Here is a 19,372-nt window from a genome sequence, read left to right as displayed (position 1 = left end):
GTAGTGTAATGTATTGTGGTCCCTCACAGAACATGTTAGTCTGTCATGTCACTGTTTAGTGCACTCACCAATTGTTAGTAATGTGATTACCAGTGAGCAAATGCAGCAGTTCCTCTACCATCACATAGATAGGCAATCAAATAGTTCTCAATAGAAAACCTAAATGTTCCCTTTGTCTTGTGAATGGCTTGTCCCATACAAACATACATTTCTCAGGTGCTTAGGAATCAAGTATTATTAAGCAGCAGGTCTATCTACCACTACAACCACAGCAAACTGAGCTGATCTACAAGCCACGTCTGGTGCTCCATGTGTGTTGTGGCTGTGTTGATAGTTACGTGGAAGCGTTTACTGAAGTTATGTATTTATTGATGCACACTTTTTCTTGACATTGATATTGGTTTCCTATTGGTATTGAAAAAGAGAGAAGAAAAAGATGCTTATAGCAAAGTTAATTAACAAAGCACATAACTGAAAATACTTTTTAATATTGGAACTTGGGAAAGTGGAAAGAACATTATAAGCGCTTTAATTAGTTCCCCACTGAATGGGCCGGTAGAGGAGGATGAGGCACGATGTGGTTCCTAGATCAGCCTTGTCTGTGGTGGCTACAGCGTCAAAACAGTTTCTGTTATCTGTAGGATCAGAAGCAAGCAGCTCATTGTTTGGCAAACTGTGGATGATTTTCTTGTAAAATGTAAATTGATCACACTCTAGTGTCAACACACAGTGGCTTTAATGTGGATAATTGTTCTACTTGTGATAATTCCATTTAGTTGCTAGCAGCTGTCAAACCATTTATGCTTTCACAAGTCTGTAGTAATGCAGAGATAGAAAATATATGGATGTATATTTCATAAATAAATAGTTATCACAAAATGTTCATGATGGCTTGATTTTTGGGGAACAAATATTTCATGAGATGAATTTAGGAGAACATAGTAGACTACAGATGTGTGTACAGTGTTGGCAGGGACAGTTACACATCATCAATCACATCACAAGGCAAATTTTGGAATTTATACATAACATGAGGGCGTTTTTTTTTTTTTTTTTCTATCAGACCTGCAAGATGAATGACAACCAAGTGGGCCTTTTTTTTTTCGTTTTTGTTGCCCTAGGCCGGCTTTCCCCTCTTATAAAGAAAACATGCATGTGTTTTTCTGTTTATCTTTGGTGGTGGTAGTAGTAGTAGTAGTAGTAGTAGTAGTAGTAGTAGTAGTAGTAGTAGAGAGAGAGAGAGAGAGAGAGAGAGAGAGAGAGAGAGAGAGAGAGAGGGTCATGCTATCATTTCCCTTTTATGTAAGTTCAAATTCACGCGGATAGTCGGACACGCCCCTCGACTCATCCCATCCTCTTCAACCTCTCTCTCTCTCTCTCTCTCTCTCGATCGGACACGACATCACGTTTTCCAACATAATTAGACATGAGAGACAGGCACAACTGAGCACTTTCTTCCACGACACAGGACACGTCAATCACATCAGTAAGCTACAAAAGTCAAAACTACACGTACAGTCGTCTCCATGCTCGTTGAAGCAGTTTTCTTACCTATTTCTAAGTAAGGCGTGAGCGGAACACGTGGTTGAACAGACTTAAAGGCGGTGTCACACTAGCACTTTTTCCGTCGTTTTTCAGAAAATCGACAATATTTTGGCTGCGGCCTGTCACACACAAATGGTGTTCCGTCGTCACTTCCCGCCAACACAGACCGACAATGTTAACAAACCTGGAGGCCACGCTGCGGCAAAGATGCGCTGCTCTGAACGTAATACTGTGTATTACGAAACTTTACGAGCTAAACAAGCCAAAAAGCGTGCATGGATGCGTTCATGGTTAGTGGTAGAACCAATGCACGTAGAAGCAGGTTGAGGAGACGCGGCAAGTCTTGTGGCCTTGGTCTTGGTATGTAAACAAAGGCGGAAAATTTGCAGACGGAAACGATCCCTATCGTCTGACAAATTCATGCGATAAGTTCATGCGGAACGTTGAAAAATAGACGGAAATCGCATTAATCGACGGAAAAAGTGCTAGTGTGACACCGCCTTTAAGTGTTAGTGGACAGAAAAAAAAACGAAAACCAGCTGATTTTCAAAACTTGGAATGCGTAATTAAAAAGAAGAAAAAAAAAATCAGGTAACTATTAGGTATACTCTAAGATTTTTTGGTAAAAAAAAAAAAACGCATTCAGTTGTACTCAGCTAGTGTTAAAAATATTATATGACTCACGGAGATACATTTAAAAATATTTGACTTTCATGGCTCTTAGCCTATAAAAGTCTCCGATTCCTGAACTAAAGCCTTGAGAAGGTAATGGCGGTGCTCAGTGTTTGAAAATACGATCTTAACACTCCCTCTCCTTCCCTCTCTCCCTCCCTCCTATCCTCCACAGTATTTCACCTAGGAGGAGCTGGTGTTCGAGTGGAACACCGCGGTGCCTCTGGACGTGGACCCCACCATAGGACTCTCCCCAGCAGGATATCATCAGGAATTACACCTTGGACTGCACACAGATGTACTCCACAGGTGAGAGTGATAGATGAGAATGAAGGAAAGAGATAACAGAGATGATAAGGAAGGAGAAGGAATGAGGAAGAGAGGATCGAGGCGAGACAAACTGAAGACAGAACCAAAGCATCGACACAGGGATTCAAACCCACGAAGTACACCTTAACAAATATCAAAATAATCATTACCACATACCCAGGAATGAATACAAGTAAATCATATCTTAGTTTTAATGTATCAACACGCTTTTTCATGCACCAGCGACCATATAGACTCAAAGGAAAAAATTAACACAGAAGTAAAAGGACTCGGTTACTCTTCGGCAGCAGAGCGTTAATGGTGGCTGGGCATTGGTGGGTTGAGTGTCGTGTAGCATCAGTGTTGAGAATTTTGATATTATCTCGCCATATACTTGGAATTAGCACTACGAAGGGACGCAGGGAGGAGGAGAGAACAAGGTAGAGTGAGTACCAAGTTCGTTTCGACATGAGAAGTTTGGCGTTAGAGTGATTAAAATGTAAAAGATAAGGTTATCTCTGAAACAATGTGGTCAGTTTTCCAAGCATCTGTGGTCATAGTACTACTATTTCAAGACTGCCATTACCATTATTACTGTCACTACTACCAGGCCATTACTACTATTATTAGTAGATAAAATAGTTATTGCTGTTACCTGAGAGAGAGAGAGAGAGAGAGAGAGAGAGAGAGTGGTTGTTTACAAGATGGTAGTCACACAGGCGTAAGGCATCCAATAATGAGTTCAAGAATATCTATGAAGTTGCTACGGCTGATCTCCCTGCATTGGTTCACTGGTTTTCACTGGCTGTAACACGATGTATAGTGCATTTACCCAATACAAGAAGGGAAAGAAAAAAAAAAAAAATGTTCAGTTGCTATTATGAAGCTAAAGCCTGAAATGTTGGAGGAACTAAAAGTTTTCACTGTAAGAACTTCAGTGTAGATTATAATTGTATGTGTGAGAGAAAAGTACAACACATCTGTACGGAGCAAAGGGAATCACTAGTATCGATAGGTTGCGCTACTTTTGCTACAACGAGGCTTTCAGAAGGTCACAGCTTTCAACCACGTTAAAGTTAGAGTCTCTGCTACCTTCATCTGCAGCACTGAAACAATTAACATTCGTACAGAGTATATCATGCTGGGCAGCAAGCTAGGAGTTACTCATTGGGATGAATGAAGAAGGGAAACATAGTAATGACAGTACTTACTGAGTATCTAGTTAATTTGCTTCTGAAAGATTGCTAAAGCAATGTTCTTGTGGCTGCACAGTGGGATGTAAAAAAAAAAAAAAAAAAAAAAAACTGTGGCTGCAGAAAATTGTTAATGCATTGTACTGTGATATGCAGGAAATGCCGTGACTGGACATGCTGCAACATTCCACAGCATGAAGATGAATTTAATGGCATAGACAATGAGTGGAAGTAGTGTTCTCCTAGACACGTCAGTGTTTCAGTTCAGCATGGAATGGATGGTATTACTGCTGGGACTTTGTGGAGAGACGAATGCAAGGGTGGTTGAAACTGGGGAGTTCCTGACGAGAATGTGGAGTGCTAGATGTAGGGATTAGTGGTGTCAAAGGTGGTGTCTTTTCTGTAAGGCGTTTTTCTTTGTTTGTTTTCTACAGGAGTTACCAATGCAAAGACTGGGCTCTGGAGCGATCCCGAGTCAACTCTAGTATCAGGATCAAGAGAGGGACTCATTGGACACGTGAACTGCAGTCACATCACTTAAGTTGACTCGGTGACTCAATGCTGTTGCTTTTACCCTTTGAAGTGGCTCGCTTATCGTGAAGGAACTGCTTTTATTACTGATAAAACGCCCCACAGAGAGATAGAGAGGGTAGCCAAGTGGACATGAACAGTGAAGGTAATAATACTGACCAGAGAAGAGAGGGGTCTAATTATCGAATCAAAAGGTGAAGCACCACGCTTGGCAGGATAACACGGAATGGCGGCAGGAAGGAAGTTTGAGTCTTTTCAGCTTCCTTGGGGTTGAGTATGGCCAGTGTAACAGTGTTGCAAGTAAAGGGGAAGCCAGGCCCAGAAACACATGCAAGGTAAGACACAAGTGCGTTTGTGTGTTTGGTAGTGGTCAACCCACAACCGAGAGGCTCAGGTTGGTTGGCGAGTGAGAGGCAACACACAACACACCTGACGTCTCATTCCTGCATCGCCCTGTACACACTTCATTCTACGCCTCACGGCTTATGTTTAATGATTTTTGGTCACTTGATAAGATCATCCCACCAACGATTTGCATGTGGCTGTTTTTTTTTTTTTTTTTTTTTTTTTTTGCGACATGTATTGGATTGATTGATGTTCATTTCCGTCACAAATGAAAAGTTTTCAAGTTATGAGTCAAGTTGTGCTATCTCTCATCCCTAATGTTTTTTTTCTATTTCTTTTTTTGGGGGGTGGGGGTTGGGGGAACCTGTGGAAAATCAGTGTGTTTTTGGTTGGGGGAGCATCGTATCGAGCAACACGCGATGGAAAAGGCTCGGAAATTAACAAAATCACATTAAAGACATCTGAAAATGCATCAATTACATCTTTGACGGCGGTGGCCTCGGCCGAGGCCACCGCCGTGTTTATGGTGAACCGTTGCAAACGATCAAGGGTCACTAACCAAACCCAACATTATTACCTCCTAGCAGGGGAGACACGCCCCCATGGGTTATTGTGAAAACTCAACTTAACAACCTCGATCTAAGGGCCCCCATCCAAAAGCCCCGATTTCTCTTAGGTCCCCCAAGATCGTTGGAGGATAACAGGTAGGCACAAGTTGAAAAGTTATAACTTCAAAACCTTCTATTTACGACAGAACCGATACCTCACCTATCCATGTGTGTACAGTGCGTGTTTTGTGGGAGTGCTGCATCAAGGCCTTGGCTGCACACTCTGCCTTCGCGGGGGAGGGGGAAGCTTTTTGCCTCATCAACTCTGCTTTACCTGACTGTTCTAAAGTATTTCTCACTACGCTGCAATGGTGCATTTCTTGTTTGTTTTCTGTTGCTGGCTTCATGTTTCTATATTTAGTGTTCTGAACTGGCTAACTGCATGTCTCCCCTTTCCTGCCCCGGCCGTCAGTCGAAATTAATGAAAAATTTAATCATTATCTGCACTTTTACACTGCTTTCACTGGTGAACTCTGAAATTCTCGGTTTGTCGCAGTTTTTCTGCCTTTCCATGACTTGAGCTTTTTCTAGACAAGTATATCAAGACAATTGCCATTTGGATGTCTGCGTTTTTTTAAATTTTTTATTTTTTTTTTATTCCCGCAGCAATTGAGCGATACTCTTCCTGGTGTGTACCATTCACTCACCTTTTCCAAACTGCAAATAACCATCTGGCCTTATCTACTGCAAAAATGAAGCTTAGAAGATTTGAGTAGTGTGGACTGAGTAACCCTGACGCAATGATACTGGAGACATTTATTGAGCTCAATGTACGGCATCTTTGTTTTTTTTTTTGTTTAGTGTTGACATGGCGGATCTGGTGACGAAAAATAATATAGCGAAGCCTACCGCACCAGTGTTCGAGGAGAGGAGTTTTTTTTTTTTTTATATATATGTAAAAGGGACAATCGGCCAAGGGCAACAAAAAATGTGTTAAAAAAAGGTCCACTAAGGTGCCGGTGCCTAAAAAGTGGAAAGGAAAGGGGAATCCTTGGCTGGTATAGGAGTCGTAACTTTTTGAAATTCTAAATCTTGAGTGAAGAATGTATATGAGGAGAGGTGCATGTAGCTTTGAGTGAAGTAAGAGTGTTGTCTTTAGAGGGCAGGCTGTGAATACCCCCTTGTGTTATGAGGCATAAAGTGAGGTCACAGCTGGCTTTAATGATAAGTTCACAGCACCCCTTGGACCAGTGCTATTAGACCTCACTGGGAGTATTTACAGTTGTCTACTTATATCTCCTTGTAACCAGCCACCATTGATTAGTCTTGTTTAGGTATACTCGTACAGGTTGCTGGTGGTGTCGGTCACTGACACCATTTCTACCATTACCTCCAGGAAAGGATGAGTGTGCAGTCTTGTATGTTCACCTCACATTTACTACAGTTCGAAGCCGCGCAATAGGCCGAGGATCATTTCACTTTCAGGGTGCAAGTTTTTGTTGTGTAGAGAATGAAAGTGGACAGATCAGTTTACGTGGCACTCGCTGCTTGTGGCTCGCGGTCAACAGCCTCAGTGTTGTCAATAAGAAATATAAAAAAGAATCGAGCTGGCCTGATTTTGGAAAAAAAACAAAAACATTTAAAGTAAAGTACACGATTCCCACACTACCGGTTCGAAGGCAGGACTCAGCAGCTTTCATTACCCTAAGTAATTGGAAAGCCTCGAAGTAAAAGGAGGGAAAAAAATCTCATTACTCGTAAATGGAAAGACTTGTCCACGTGTGAGGAGAGGAAAAAAAACACCAAAAAAGTCTCATAACTGGTTAATGGAGAGGCTTGTTTATGTGTACGTGTGAAGAAGAAAAGGACAAAAAAGTATCTTATAACTTGTAAATGAAAGGGAAAGTAAAAAAAGAAAAATTCAACTCGTATAATGAAACTTTTACGTTCGTGTGAAGAAGAAAAAGACACAAAAGTATGAAATAACTCTGAAATGAGAAGGCTTGAGTGCGCCACTTGTGAGGGAAGGAAAAATAAATAAAAGAATCTCATAATTTGTAAATAATTTTATTGGACACGTTGGTTGGGGATGGTGAGAGTGAGGAAGGAGTGCTGGTGATCTGGGGCAAGGTGGTGGGGAAGGAGGAGGAGAAGGAGGAAGAGAAGGAGGGGGAGGGAGAGAGGGAGGGGAAGGAGGAGAGGGAGGATCGGGGACTATAAGCTGTATGAGGAAAACTTAGCTAAGAAAATGTAGAAAAAATAATAGACAAATTAATAAATAAACAAATATTTAAAAAAAATATATGAATAAAGAGGGCCACATAGGAAATAATGGTACGAAATGCTATTAACCAGGTGAATTCCTACTTTGTAACAGTTGTGTACTTTTATTTTTCCTCACTAACGTCTAGGTTTAGAAAAGTGGGTAAACGCAAAAAAAAAAAAAACCCTGACTCTAGCTAGAATTATAAGTTGTAAATGCTGTGTGTGTGTGTGTGTGTGTGTGTGGTGAAGGGTATAATCGTATGAGACACTAGATCTCATCAGCGGCGGTGGTTTGTTTCTAATGATATCGAAGCTTCGTTCACTTGTTGGGCCACAGCGCGCGTCAGTCAACTAGGGTTGGTGTGGCTGGTGGGCGCTGCTTGGCTCACCTGCTGGCCTGCCCGTGTTGCGTCAATACTACTAGACATGTTCGCGCATCCTACACATATGAGCGATTTTCTTAAGTTATGCATACGTACGTAAAATATTCAGAAAATATCACATATCATCGTGGAGACAAGTTTAGGAATGTATGCGGTCTTGAAGCGGAAATGAGTAATGTAGATGATGTGGAGCTGAAGCGGGTGCTCGCTGCTCCTTGGCCTCCCTAGGTGTGTGGAGGCCGGCGATCCTCACTTCGGGAGGCGGCCTCAACCGAGGTGGGGACGCCCAAGTCCCCCACTCCCCCCACGCTTCCCACTCACTCCACGCTCCCCAAGCCCTTGCCTGGGAACTTGAGCGACCATGTCCGACCAGTAGCTGCCGTAGTTCTCCAGCACCGTGCCTCTGCGGAAAGGAACGAGCCTGCAGTTATTACACCATATCCATCCTTACCCCTGTCCTCCCTTCCATCACCCCTGCCCTGTCCCGTCGTCACCTACTACCCTGCCTGCCATCACCCCTTGCTCTGCCCTGCCTTGCCTTCTATCACTCTAGCCCTACTGCTAATCACCCCACCATTCCCTCCACAATCTAACCAATCTTTCATAGTCTGCCATCACGCCCTGTCCTCCCTCAATCCTTTCCTGCCTCCAAGCATCACCCCAGTCCTTCCCTCCACATCCTACCATCCCCTCCACATCCCTGCCAACCTTCTTTACCCTCCCAATATGTATCCTCCACGCCTCTAGTTAAGTTATTTAGTTTATTGACAAAATAAATTTGCATACAATATCATATGAAAACAAAAGATTACATTCCTTCTGCATATACTTACGTGAAGAACACCTCGCCGCTGCCGTGTGCTGGGGCCTGCCACGCCAGCACCGCCTCAGACTTGGGCCGCCGGGTCTTGTGGGTCACGGCGGAACACTCGGGGTAGGACTCCAGGTCTTGGTTTCCTTGGAAGGAGCCAATCCACTCCTTGGTATTTGCGTCGCGGGCTTGCACGAAGAAGCCCTTGAAAGGATGGCCTCCCTGTATGTGCACTGTTCAGGAGACACAAAGAAAAAGTCACAAATTGTGTTGCTTTTTACAGCATGTGTTGTGCTGTGTTGTGTTGAGCTTGTGTACTGTTGTTCTTTGGTTCATTACGCGGTGCATCGAAAAGATATGGATTGCGACAGATTTCGTTTTTCTCTCTCTTCTCTGGTAATCGGTATTGAGTATTATGGAAAGATTCAGGAAACCATCAAGCCTACACGTGGCAGTCCCTCTATGAAGTATGTCTACCTATCTTCACCTGTCATCCTTATGTGTACCCTCCCACCTATCATCCCCATCCATCCATCCATCCATCCATCGTTAACACCCTTCTCCACTTCCTCCCTTCACGCCATGTTCTGCAGAATACCGGCGCAGACTTACTATACGAGAGCTGAAAGAGGAAGGTGTAATGTGAAAGGAATGCGGTGGTGGTGGTGGTGGTGTAGTAGTTGGTGATGACTCCGCCCTCATGGTTTCAGTGTTGGAGCGTCTTAAAACAGTCAGTGAACACACACACACACACACACACACACACACACACCCGGTAGCTCAGTGGTTAGAGCGCTGGCTTCACAAGCCAGAGGACCGCGGTTCGATTCCCCCGCCGGGTGGAGATATTTGGGTGTGTCTCCTTTCACGTGTAGCTCCTGTTCACCTAGCAGTGAGTAGGTACGGGATGTAAATCGAGGAGTTGTGATCTTGTTGTCCCGGTGTGTGGTGTGTGCCTGGTCTCAGGCCTATCCGAAGATCGGAAATAATGAGCTCTGAGCTCGTTCCGTAGGGTAACGTCTGGCTGTCTCGTCAGAGACTGCAGCAGATCAAACAGTGAAACACACACACTGTATCTGCACTCGTGTGTGTTACGTGACTGGGTGTTTTCATTAGATTTTGTGTGTGTGTGTGTGTGTGTGTGTGTGTGTGTGTGTGTGTGTGTGTGTGTGTGTGAGAGAGAGAGAGAGAGAGAGAGAGAGAGAGAGAGAGAGAGAGAGAGAGAGAGAGAGAGAGAGAGAGAGTCAGTCGTATTTAGAAAGAAAAGTATTTACATTAATCCCTGGTGGTTGTAACTACACATCGTACTTCAGCTGAAACATAGGACGCACTTAACCATATATATTACTGAACGGAAACTCATATATGCTTTGAAAATTACTTTAGAAATCGGAATTTTATCACGTGGCGCAATACATTCATCATTTTTCCTTGGTGTGTCATGCTTCCAGTGATCCGTGTAGGCAGGAAAGTTGCCATGCCCTCAGTGACGCCGCTCATTTAAAGACCTGTTTCTCCTGAGGTATTTTGCAGAGAGAGAGAGAGAGAGAGAGAGAGAGAGAGAGAGAGAGAGGTGTGGGATGGGGGCGAAGGAGGTCAGTCGCCAGCCCGGGGAGTTGGAGAAAGTGAAAGAACATGACCTAACACTGGATCTTTCTACCGGAGGTGCGCGCTGCGTCACGCTTGCCACCGTTCATCGCACCTCTCGCCAGCCTGCGCTCTTCCTCCTCCCCAAAAAACGGAACTCACTACCTATTGTCATAGCCTGATTTCGTATAACAAGCTCAGTCTACATATACGTAACCAGATGTCCCAAGTTGTCCGTCTGGCTAATTCGTGGTTCATCAGTAGTTCATGGGACAGGAAGAGAGATGGGGTAAAAGGTACAGTATTTGCCGGCCGCCCACTGTTTGGTACACTTAAGTAAACACAGCGCTCCCGGTTACTAGTGTGGGAGTAACATAGTGAAGACTGCTGGTTACGGCACAATTTCCCCAGCGCGCTGAGCCAGGCGTGGTATGACGTACCACGCAAGTATAGGAGGAGGCTTCTGTCCAGCGCCAGTAGTTCGTTCATCCAAGACGCTTCTTACTACTCAAGGCCTCTGATGTGCGCGGTACATTGCCCCCTGCAGTCCGCGCCACACTGTCACTCTGTCCCATACACGCCTTTCACCTCCTGGTTGCTCAGGCTCCGTGACATCACTTCCTTGACCCCGAGCCCTTTCCATTTTCTTTGTGTCTCCCTTCCCCAGTCACCCCGTAGGAGCTGCGTGTGTCTCTCTTGTTTTGTTAGTGCAGGATCATCAGCGAGATTTAAAAGGTTAGACAAAATTGTGGGTGAGGATAGTGAAGCTAAAATGAGGATTGGTAGATATAGATGGATAGGTTTGTTTCAGGCAATATCTGGTGTCACTTTAACCCTTCAGTACCCCGACGCGTTTCCATATTCACTCTGCTTGGTATTTGGTGATTTTATACGGGTTCAGAAACTTATGTGGGGTATTAAAATAGTGAAGACTGTGGCCATTAATCTTCTGACCTCCATAGACCCTTCCTAATGTCAATAAAATGGTGTAAGCGCACACAAATCTCAAGGTAAAAATGTGTCCTAGTATTGAAAGGGTTAAAGATCTAATGGCTTCTTAAAGCTTTTCCTTATTTTCTAATCTAATCAGTCTCTTGTCCTATCTTTCCATGACCTTACAACTCCTGCACTCCCTGGGGGGTCCGATCATGATATTTCCCACGCCATTCTCCCCATCTCCACTTTGTTGTTCCTCACTCCGCCCTCATCTCACGCATGGAGTAATTCTGAAGCACCTCTCTCGCTTCCCTTGACCCCTCGGCCGTGCACCAGCGTTGCTATCCACACGATTCCCTCTGAAAGACCGGCATTGCTCCATATTCCCTCCAGTGCTCCCAAACCTCAGCTCCTTTGTCTTCCCTGTGGTTGTCTCTGCCTTTGTGTTCACGCCTAAATAGTGAAGCTGTGTCATTTGTTGTAGAGAGAGAGAGAGAGAGAGAGAGAGAGAGAGAGAGAGAGAGAGAGAGAGAGAGAGAGAGAGAGAGAGAGGTGGGGGAGGGAGAGGGAGAGAAAGATTGTAGAGGGAGCATATTTCTTCATTGATAATTCCTTCAATACTGGGACACATTATTTTATACGAGTACCTTGAGATCTGTGTACGATACGACCATTTTATTGACATTAGGAAGGGTCTGTGGATGCCAGAAGATTAATGACCACAGTGTTCACTATTTTAGTCCCCCACACAAGTTTCTGAAGCTATGTAAAATCACTAGAATGAATATGGAAACGTGTCATGGTACTGAAGAGGCTAAAAGTACTCGGCTCATCCAGTGGTCTGTCACTTAACTTTTGATCCCAAGGAGACAAAATGTTGCTCTTGAATCGAAACCTCTTATTGTAACGCGGACGAGAAACTGATACAACTTCCTTCCTTTCCTCCTTCCTTTAAGATATAATGAACAACTTCCTTTCATCCCCCCATCTTAGTAAAAACGTAAAGGTAAATGGATAGGTAGATGAATAAATTACTTATCATAGGTGAAAAAATAAACTACTTCTCAACAAAACACTAAACCAACATCCAAAAATAAGAATCCTCCATCGTAATATAAACGTAAAGATAAATGAACCAACAAATAGGTAAGTGAATAAATAAATGAATGAATAAATAAACTACTTGTCAAGAATAACCAACAATATACAAAACACGTACGTATCACAGTTTGTTTGCCAAGATACACAATACGCTTGCCGCAGAGACTATGCACTGTCACTCTCTTGGATATAGAAAGAACGTCGGCCAGATGTTGATTGTCATTTGTAGCCTCTTACCTTTGACTTGTTGTGTGGCGGACTGGTGCACAATAAATAGCGCTCTGAATCGAAGCCTCAACCCATTACACACGTTTCATGGCGGACTGGTGCACACTGGTAGGCTAATTGACCACCACGAGGGATCATGTGATAGCTAGGCTTTATTTTCTTTTTTTTTATATATTGAAGAGGAGAAATCTGGCAAAGGGAAACAAAAACGATTAAATAAAAAGGCCCATTTAGATTCCAGTTTGTTTTATGTAGTTAGTGTGTGTGTGTGTGTGTGTGTGTGCGTGTGTGCAGAGGAGCTCTTCCCACCCTATACGTCTGTGATTCAGCCACGCGTCACATTTCATGGCTCGTGTAATCTGGCACGTGAGCACTGTTTGTTACACACTTCGGTGACTTACTACACACATCGCCTTGTCTCTCTATTAATGTATATGAAACTTTATCTCTCTCTCTCTCTCTCTCTCTCTCTCTCTCTCTCTCTCTCTCTCTCTCTCTCTGACGTGGGAACAATACTGTCTCCTATAACTGCATACATTACCCTTGTTTGTTTGTTAATATCTATACAGTTTATTTCCTTTAACGTGGGAACAGCGCTGCCTCAGAAATGTTAAATATACGCTGAATAACGGAAGTAATAATAACATTGCAAAGTTATCGCTTTTTGAAATACATACGATATATTTATTAAAAGTTCCTATGCTTTTTTTTGGGGGGGGGATGAATATTACCTGAAAGTTTTTAGATAGATGAAAAACAGCGAAACGAGATCATAACAAAACAAGCAAATTTCCTCCTTCTTAGAATACTGACATATTAGAGAAGACTCCCCGTGCATGATTGGAACCAACAATACTCCTTTCTGGCAGCGCAAGTCACAGTAAGATGGAGTATACAGAATAAGGTAACAGTTGCTATTTGTCTAGTTCAAGAACGGAGCGATCGTAATAGCCAGCACTTGCATCACTAGACAAGCAGGATGAGAGTAAACAAGTGTCGTGCAGCGAGGCCGTGAGGGGAACCGCGGAGAGCAAGTTCAGAGGCGCAGTAACCATGAAAATGAGTGGAAGAATGCAGTGTTGTAATGTTGCGACAGGCGGTGGTGGGAGTGAAGGCGATGAGACGCACGCTGCTGGTGGCTCCACCCTATTTAAAGGCGGCGTGGGAGTGCGTGGGAAATTATTCTCTGCTCTCCTCCATCACTCTCTTCCCGCCTCCCTTTTCTCTCTCCCGCTCGCTTATTAAGAGTATGTTTTGAGGAGTGATGTGAGAGAAGAGCAGTGATTGGTGGCAATATTATAAGGTTATGCATTGTAATGATATTATCGTAATGAGAACAGTGGGTAGAGTAATAGTAATGATGCTATTGGTTTATGTGAAGAACAGTGATTGTAATGGGAATTATAAGAGAGTATGAAAAGAACAATGAGTAGGGTAGCAATTGCTTAAAGAAATATGATAATTATTAGAATAGTAAGAATATTATAGTGTTAAAAACAATGGTTACAATAGTAATTGTTATGGGGTATAGGACCTTGAGAGAAACGGTAATTGTTATAGATACATGAAAAGAATAATAATTGAAGTGACAAGAGCAGTGAATGTCTATACCGCACCGCAGCACCAATAAAGTGGCCAGAAAGGTAAGACAACACTTTAAGACCCACAGATACAGAGACCACGTGAAAGTTGTGTGTGGAAACAGAGATTTATGACGGACACTAGGGAAGCCAGGCGAGGTTTGAGGCAACACCAAACATTTCATCAAAGCCCCGAAAAACAGGATGACCGAGATTCATTGAAGAAAAACCAGAAGAAAGTCAGTGAATGCAGCGGACACTTGACACAGTATGTGCTGTTGTTTGGGTGTGGTATGGAGTGACGGGAGCTTTCGAGTCTTGCTTTTGACGATGAAAAGTTAGGTATAAAAGTTAAGGAATCCGTGTTCGGTGGCATATTATATAGACTGTAAAGTGGATGACAGATATACAATTAGTCCGTATCAGGTAGAAGATTGTGCATATTGTTAAATGGATGATAGATATACGAGTTTAGAATTTCGCTTGACGATAGACTAAAAAAAATAAGAAATAAAATAAATAAACTAGAAACAATTCACAATAAAGTTACGAAATCCATAACAGGTGGCAGATTATACAGTGGATGATGGTAAGAGAATGAATGTTTCCTACTCTTCTATTACAAAAAGAAGGAGGATATGTAGAGAGAGCGGACAAAGCTATAGAAGGGATGGATTGTGAAATGAAAGGTGGCAGTATATACTATTCTCCGTTGGTATTGACTGACAGCATTTCCAGTAAGAAGGGAAAGTTGGTGGACAGAATTGGAAAGATTCGACAAGACAGGATGTGAAGATGGAAACAGCTTTTTTAAGGAAGCAAATTTAAATCCTTCAAGATTGGGTGACTGACTGACTGACTGAATGATTGACTGACTGACTGACTGACTGACTGAGTGATTGATTGGTCAGTTGGTTGAATGATTGACGGATGTGTTGATGGGATTGATCGGTGGAAATACGTAGGGATGTTTCACTCAGGGACTGCCACGTGTTGGTCTGACGGCTTCTTGCAGCTTCCCTTATTTTCTTACGTTCTTGTATAGGTCACACGGTCACAGAGAGCATCGACATCATTAGTAGGGTCATATAATAGCGCCATCATCATCATCATCATTATCATGTGTTGTAAGCACTTTTCAATTACTAAAGTATAGTTGTAAAAAGGAGAAAGTAAAGGAGAGGAAGGTGGAGATAGAAGTACTATAACAACACACACAAAGAAAACATGCAAGTGACAGTAGCAAGAAACCATCATAATAAAAAAGCTAGCGGAAGGGCGTGGTGGTGATTGGTGACAGGAGGGCGAGGGAGATGAGGAGAGGCGAGGCAGGGAGGAAGGGAGGCAGGGAGGGAGGGTGGCCTGAATGCACTGATAAACGAGAGCGCTATTGTGAGGTTGGATTGGGGTGATGTCAAGACGGCAGTGAGTTATACGTGGGATGCGCAAAGTAGTGGGGGTGTCATAGTGTGTCATGGTGGGGTGTGGTGCAGTGTCAGGGGGTCAGTGGTGGTGTGGTGGCGTGCAGAGAGGTTGAAAAAAGATGATGTCGAGAAAATGGGAAGTTAGGTGGGATGTAGAAGGCAGTGGGGTGTCATTATTGTCGTAGTAGGCGTGGTGCAGTGTCAGGATCCTCGTGTGATGATGTGATGACAGGTGGTGGCCCAGTGTGGAGTGGTGAGGTGATGTCGAGAAGATTAGGAATTACAATGGTGTTAGAATGCAGTGTGGGTGTCATGGAGTATCACGTGCATGGTGGGCGTGGTGCAGTGTCAGGACCCCGGTGGTGTGGCGGTGTGTCGGTGGGTGGGGCGGGAAAGCTGTGACCACCGACGGCGTGAGAGGCCCAGCGCTACCAAGGCCGTGCTGGAATTGTTCATTGTTGTTCCGCCACAAAGAGCGCGCCGCGTCACGCCGAGCCGCTGAGGAGTTTGTCTTCCTTCGACCCAGAAAGAACTCAATGTATCGCCGTCCAATTGATGCCTCTCACAATACGTGCCTCGCTTGGTGTTTTTTTTTTTTTCTATTATTTTTTTTTTCTTTCTTTTCTGCGCCGTCCGTGTCCATGAGCGAAGGTTTTTCCGGTGTTCTTCCCCCCCCCCTTTATTTTCTTTCGTTTCCTCGTTTACAGTTTCAATATCCAGCCTCCAAATTTTTTTTTATAATTTTTTTATTCTTTTATATTAAGTTGTGCATTCATGGTCAGTATTGTTACGTGGTGCTTGCGCGTCCTGTGTGTGTGTGTGTGTGTGTGTGTGTGTGTGTGTGTGTGTGTGTGTGTGTGTGTGTGTGTGTGTGTGTGTGTGTGTGTGTGTGTGTGTGTGAGAGAGAGAGAGAGAGAGAGAGAGAGAGAGAGAGAGAGAGAGAGAAAGAGTGGAGGTGAGTGTGGCAGATTAATTGACTGACCACATATTTATTAACCACACCACGTACAACAACAACAACAACAACAGTAACAACACAAATGACACAGCCGCGCCACTTATACTTGCTTGCGGCTAACAAAAAACTTTAATACTGTACACCTTATTGTTGTATACTATTTTGACATCCATTAGCTTAGAAGGATCTCGACCGACGGGGCGTGAAATGAGAGAGAGAGAGAGAGAGAGAGAGAGAGAGAGAGAGAGAGAGAGAGAGAGAGAGCAAATAGACAAAAATGTACTGTACATATTGAAAGGCAGAAATGAATACATACAGGTCCTAAGAACACACACACACACACACACACACACACACACACACACACACACACACACACACACACACACACACCGCGTAGTGTAGTGGTTAGCGCGCTCGACTCACAATCGAGAGGGCCGGGTTCGAGTCCCGACGCGGCGAGGCAAATGGGCAAACTTCTTAATGTGTGGTCCCTGTTCACCTAGCAGTAAATAGGTACGGGATGTAACTCGAGGGGTTGTGGCCTCGCTTTCCCGGTGTGTGGAGTGTGTTGTGGTCTCAGTCCTACCCGAAGATCGGTCTATGAGCTCTGAGCTCGCTCCGTAATGGTAAAAATGGCTGGGTGACCAGCAGATGACCGAGGTAAATTACACACACACACACACACACACACACACACACACACACACACACACACACACACACACACATATCACATCAAACACCACATCACTACTCCACCACAGGCCTAATTGCAAATAACTCTGGTGTTGCTTGGCTGGTGTTGTAAGTAGCTAAAGTAGTGCTAATTTTGGAACACTTTCATCACCACCACCACCACCACCACCACCACCCCGCCCCCGCCCCCACCGCCACCGTCACCACCACAGCCGCCGCCAGCCGCATCTCTCCCCTCCCGTCCCCTCCCCTCCCTCACTCCCTCCCGTCCTGGTTCTTGTTGGAAAAAAAGTTGGAAGCGATTGGAAGGAGGAAAAAATAAGTAGTCCAGTTAATTATCTAATTATAGAAGAGTAAGAACGAATGTTTGGAAGACAATAGAGAGAGAGAGAGAGAGAGAGAGAGAGAGAGAGAGAGAGAGAGAGAGAGAGAGAGAGAGAGAGAGAGAGAGAGACTAAAGGCAGATCGACAGACTGGGTAAACAAAAAAAAAAAAACACACACACACACACACACACACACACACACACACACACACACACACACACACACACACACACACACACACACACACACACACCATCTGACAAAATGAACCAAAACAGAAGAACAGTATTCCTTACTTAAGGAAACATTGACTGACTGACTGACTGACTGACTGACTGACTGACTGACTTGTTACTGCTTCTGGTTTAGTGACGCAATAGATGATGCTCTCTCTCTCTCTCTCTCTCTCTCTCTCTCTCTCTCTCTCTCTCTCTCTCTCTCTCTCTCTCTCTCTCTTGCTGTGAGAATTACCTACCAGCATCGCCTGGCCTGCCTTGGGCCACTGAGGCAGGCCACGTGTGTGCTTTGCTTGGCGGGAGAGGCGGCGTTTGAAGGGAACAGGGTGGAGAGAGGGACGTGATGTGTGGAAAGTGATGATCGGTACACACACACACACACACACACACACACACACACACACACACACACACACACACACACACACACACACGGGGGGGAGAGAGAGAGAGAGAGAGAGAGAGAGAGAGAGAGAGAGAGAGAGAAAGAGAGGAACAAGTTAGCTTTATGGCCTCATTAGTCGTGGTGGTGATGGTAGAGGAGGAGGAGGAGGAGGAAGAGGAAAGTGAGAGGAGATGAGTCTGAGCCGCGGCTGTAAGTGGAATTTGCTTAGTGAAGGGAAAGGAAGACGTGGCGACGAGAAGAGAAGGGAAGGGACGGGACGGAGGATGAAAGGGCGGGAAAAATTACTCACTGTTGCGTCACCCCTCCCCCTCTCTCCCTCCCCAACTGGCTGACAAGATGAGGGAGTTAGCCAATGAGGGGTGTGTGTGATCGCGGCCACCTCACGCGCTCACTAATTGTTGTACTGAACACTTACCCCTTCACTCACACTTCACACGGCCTCCATCCCTCTGTCCCGCTCATAATGTCATTCTGGAAAGTGTATCTCGCGTCTTGACTGTTTCCTACAGTTTCAACCCCTTCAGGACCAGGACGCGTTTTCATATTTATTCTGCTCACTGTTTGGCGATTTTGTACAAGTACAGAAACTCATGTGGAGATTAAAATATTGAAGACTCTGACCATTAATCTTGTGACATCCATAGAGCCTTTCTAATGTCAATGAGATCGTCTAATCAGTAATGACACCCAAAATTCATGATAAAAAGGCCTTCCAGTACTGAAGGGGTTAAAGATCATGAGATGTGAATAATTCAGCTGGCATGTTTTGTTTTCTTTTTTATTTCATTACTGACACTGAGTAATTTGCTAAACTCCCAATGTAATCATGGAAACACCCTTGAATACGTGGTATAGAGTACTTAGTTTTTTTTTTATTATTTCTCTGATCTGGATTCTATTAATGAGCCACGGAAATGGATAATCTGACTCGTGATTTTCTATAATTAATTTGGATTGTTTGCTGAACTCTCACGAAAATATCTTTGAAAATGCGTGTTATGTCCATTAAATGTTTTCTAATGGGTCACAGAGATTAAGCACCCAGTCTTCATGTGTGCTTCCATCACTGAGACCGTCACTACAGTCATGACAGTACCCTTCGTAATCTGTCCATGTATGTAGTAAGGTCTTTAAACGTTTTTTCCTTTCATCATGATTGTCTTTAAAGGGCCACAGAGATGAAGAGTTCAGTTTGCATGTGTTTTTGCGACGCACTGCTCGCTAAACTCTCATTTAAATCACGACAATTCCTTTCGAAATCTGGCCACTTATGTAGTAAAGTCTTTAAA

The 19,372-nt window shown here is 44.0% G+C and overlaps 1 protein-coding gene and 1 long non-coding RNA gene across 2 annotated transcripts in view; one reads left to right on the top strand and one right to left on the bottom strand.

The window, feature by feature from the left end:
• The first annotated feature begins 2,833 nt into the window (after positions 1-2,833).
• LOC123511668 lies at positions 2,834-12,755 on the top strand. Its single transcript, XR_006676906.1, has 4 exons — positions 2,834-2,966; positions 4,154-4,585; positions 6,492-7,651; positions 12,714-12,755. It is a non-coding gene; the product is annotated as an uncharacterized LOC123511668 (long non-coding RNA).
• Positions 7,195-19,372, bottom strand: part of LOC123511665 (putative defense protein 1) — a 17,260-nt gene continuing 5,082 nt past the window's right edge. The window contains exons 2-3 of the mRNA XM_045267719.1: positions 8,625-8,835; positions 7,195-8,194 (exon numbers count right to left, since the gene is read on the bottom strand). Of these exons, the coding sequence (XP_045123654.1) occupies positions 8,059-8,194; positions 8,625-8,835 (347 nt within the window). The 3' untranslated portion in view covers positions 7,195-8,058. The remainder of the gene's footprint in view (positions 8,195-8,624; positions 8,836-19,372) is intronic.

Source organism: Portunus trituberculatus, chromosome 31, assembly GCF_017591435.1.
Source record: "Portunus trituberculatus isolate SZX2019 chromosome 31, ASM1759143v1, whole genome shotgun sequence".
Classification (NCBI taxonomy): Eukaryota; Metazoa; Arthropoda; class Malacostraca; order Decapoda; family Portunidae; genus Portunus; species Portunus trituberculatus.
The sequence above is the reverse complement of the archived record's forward strand: the minus strand, read 5'-3'. Positions and strand labels throughout refer to the sequence as shown.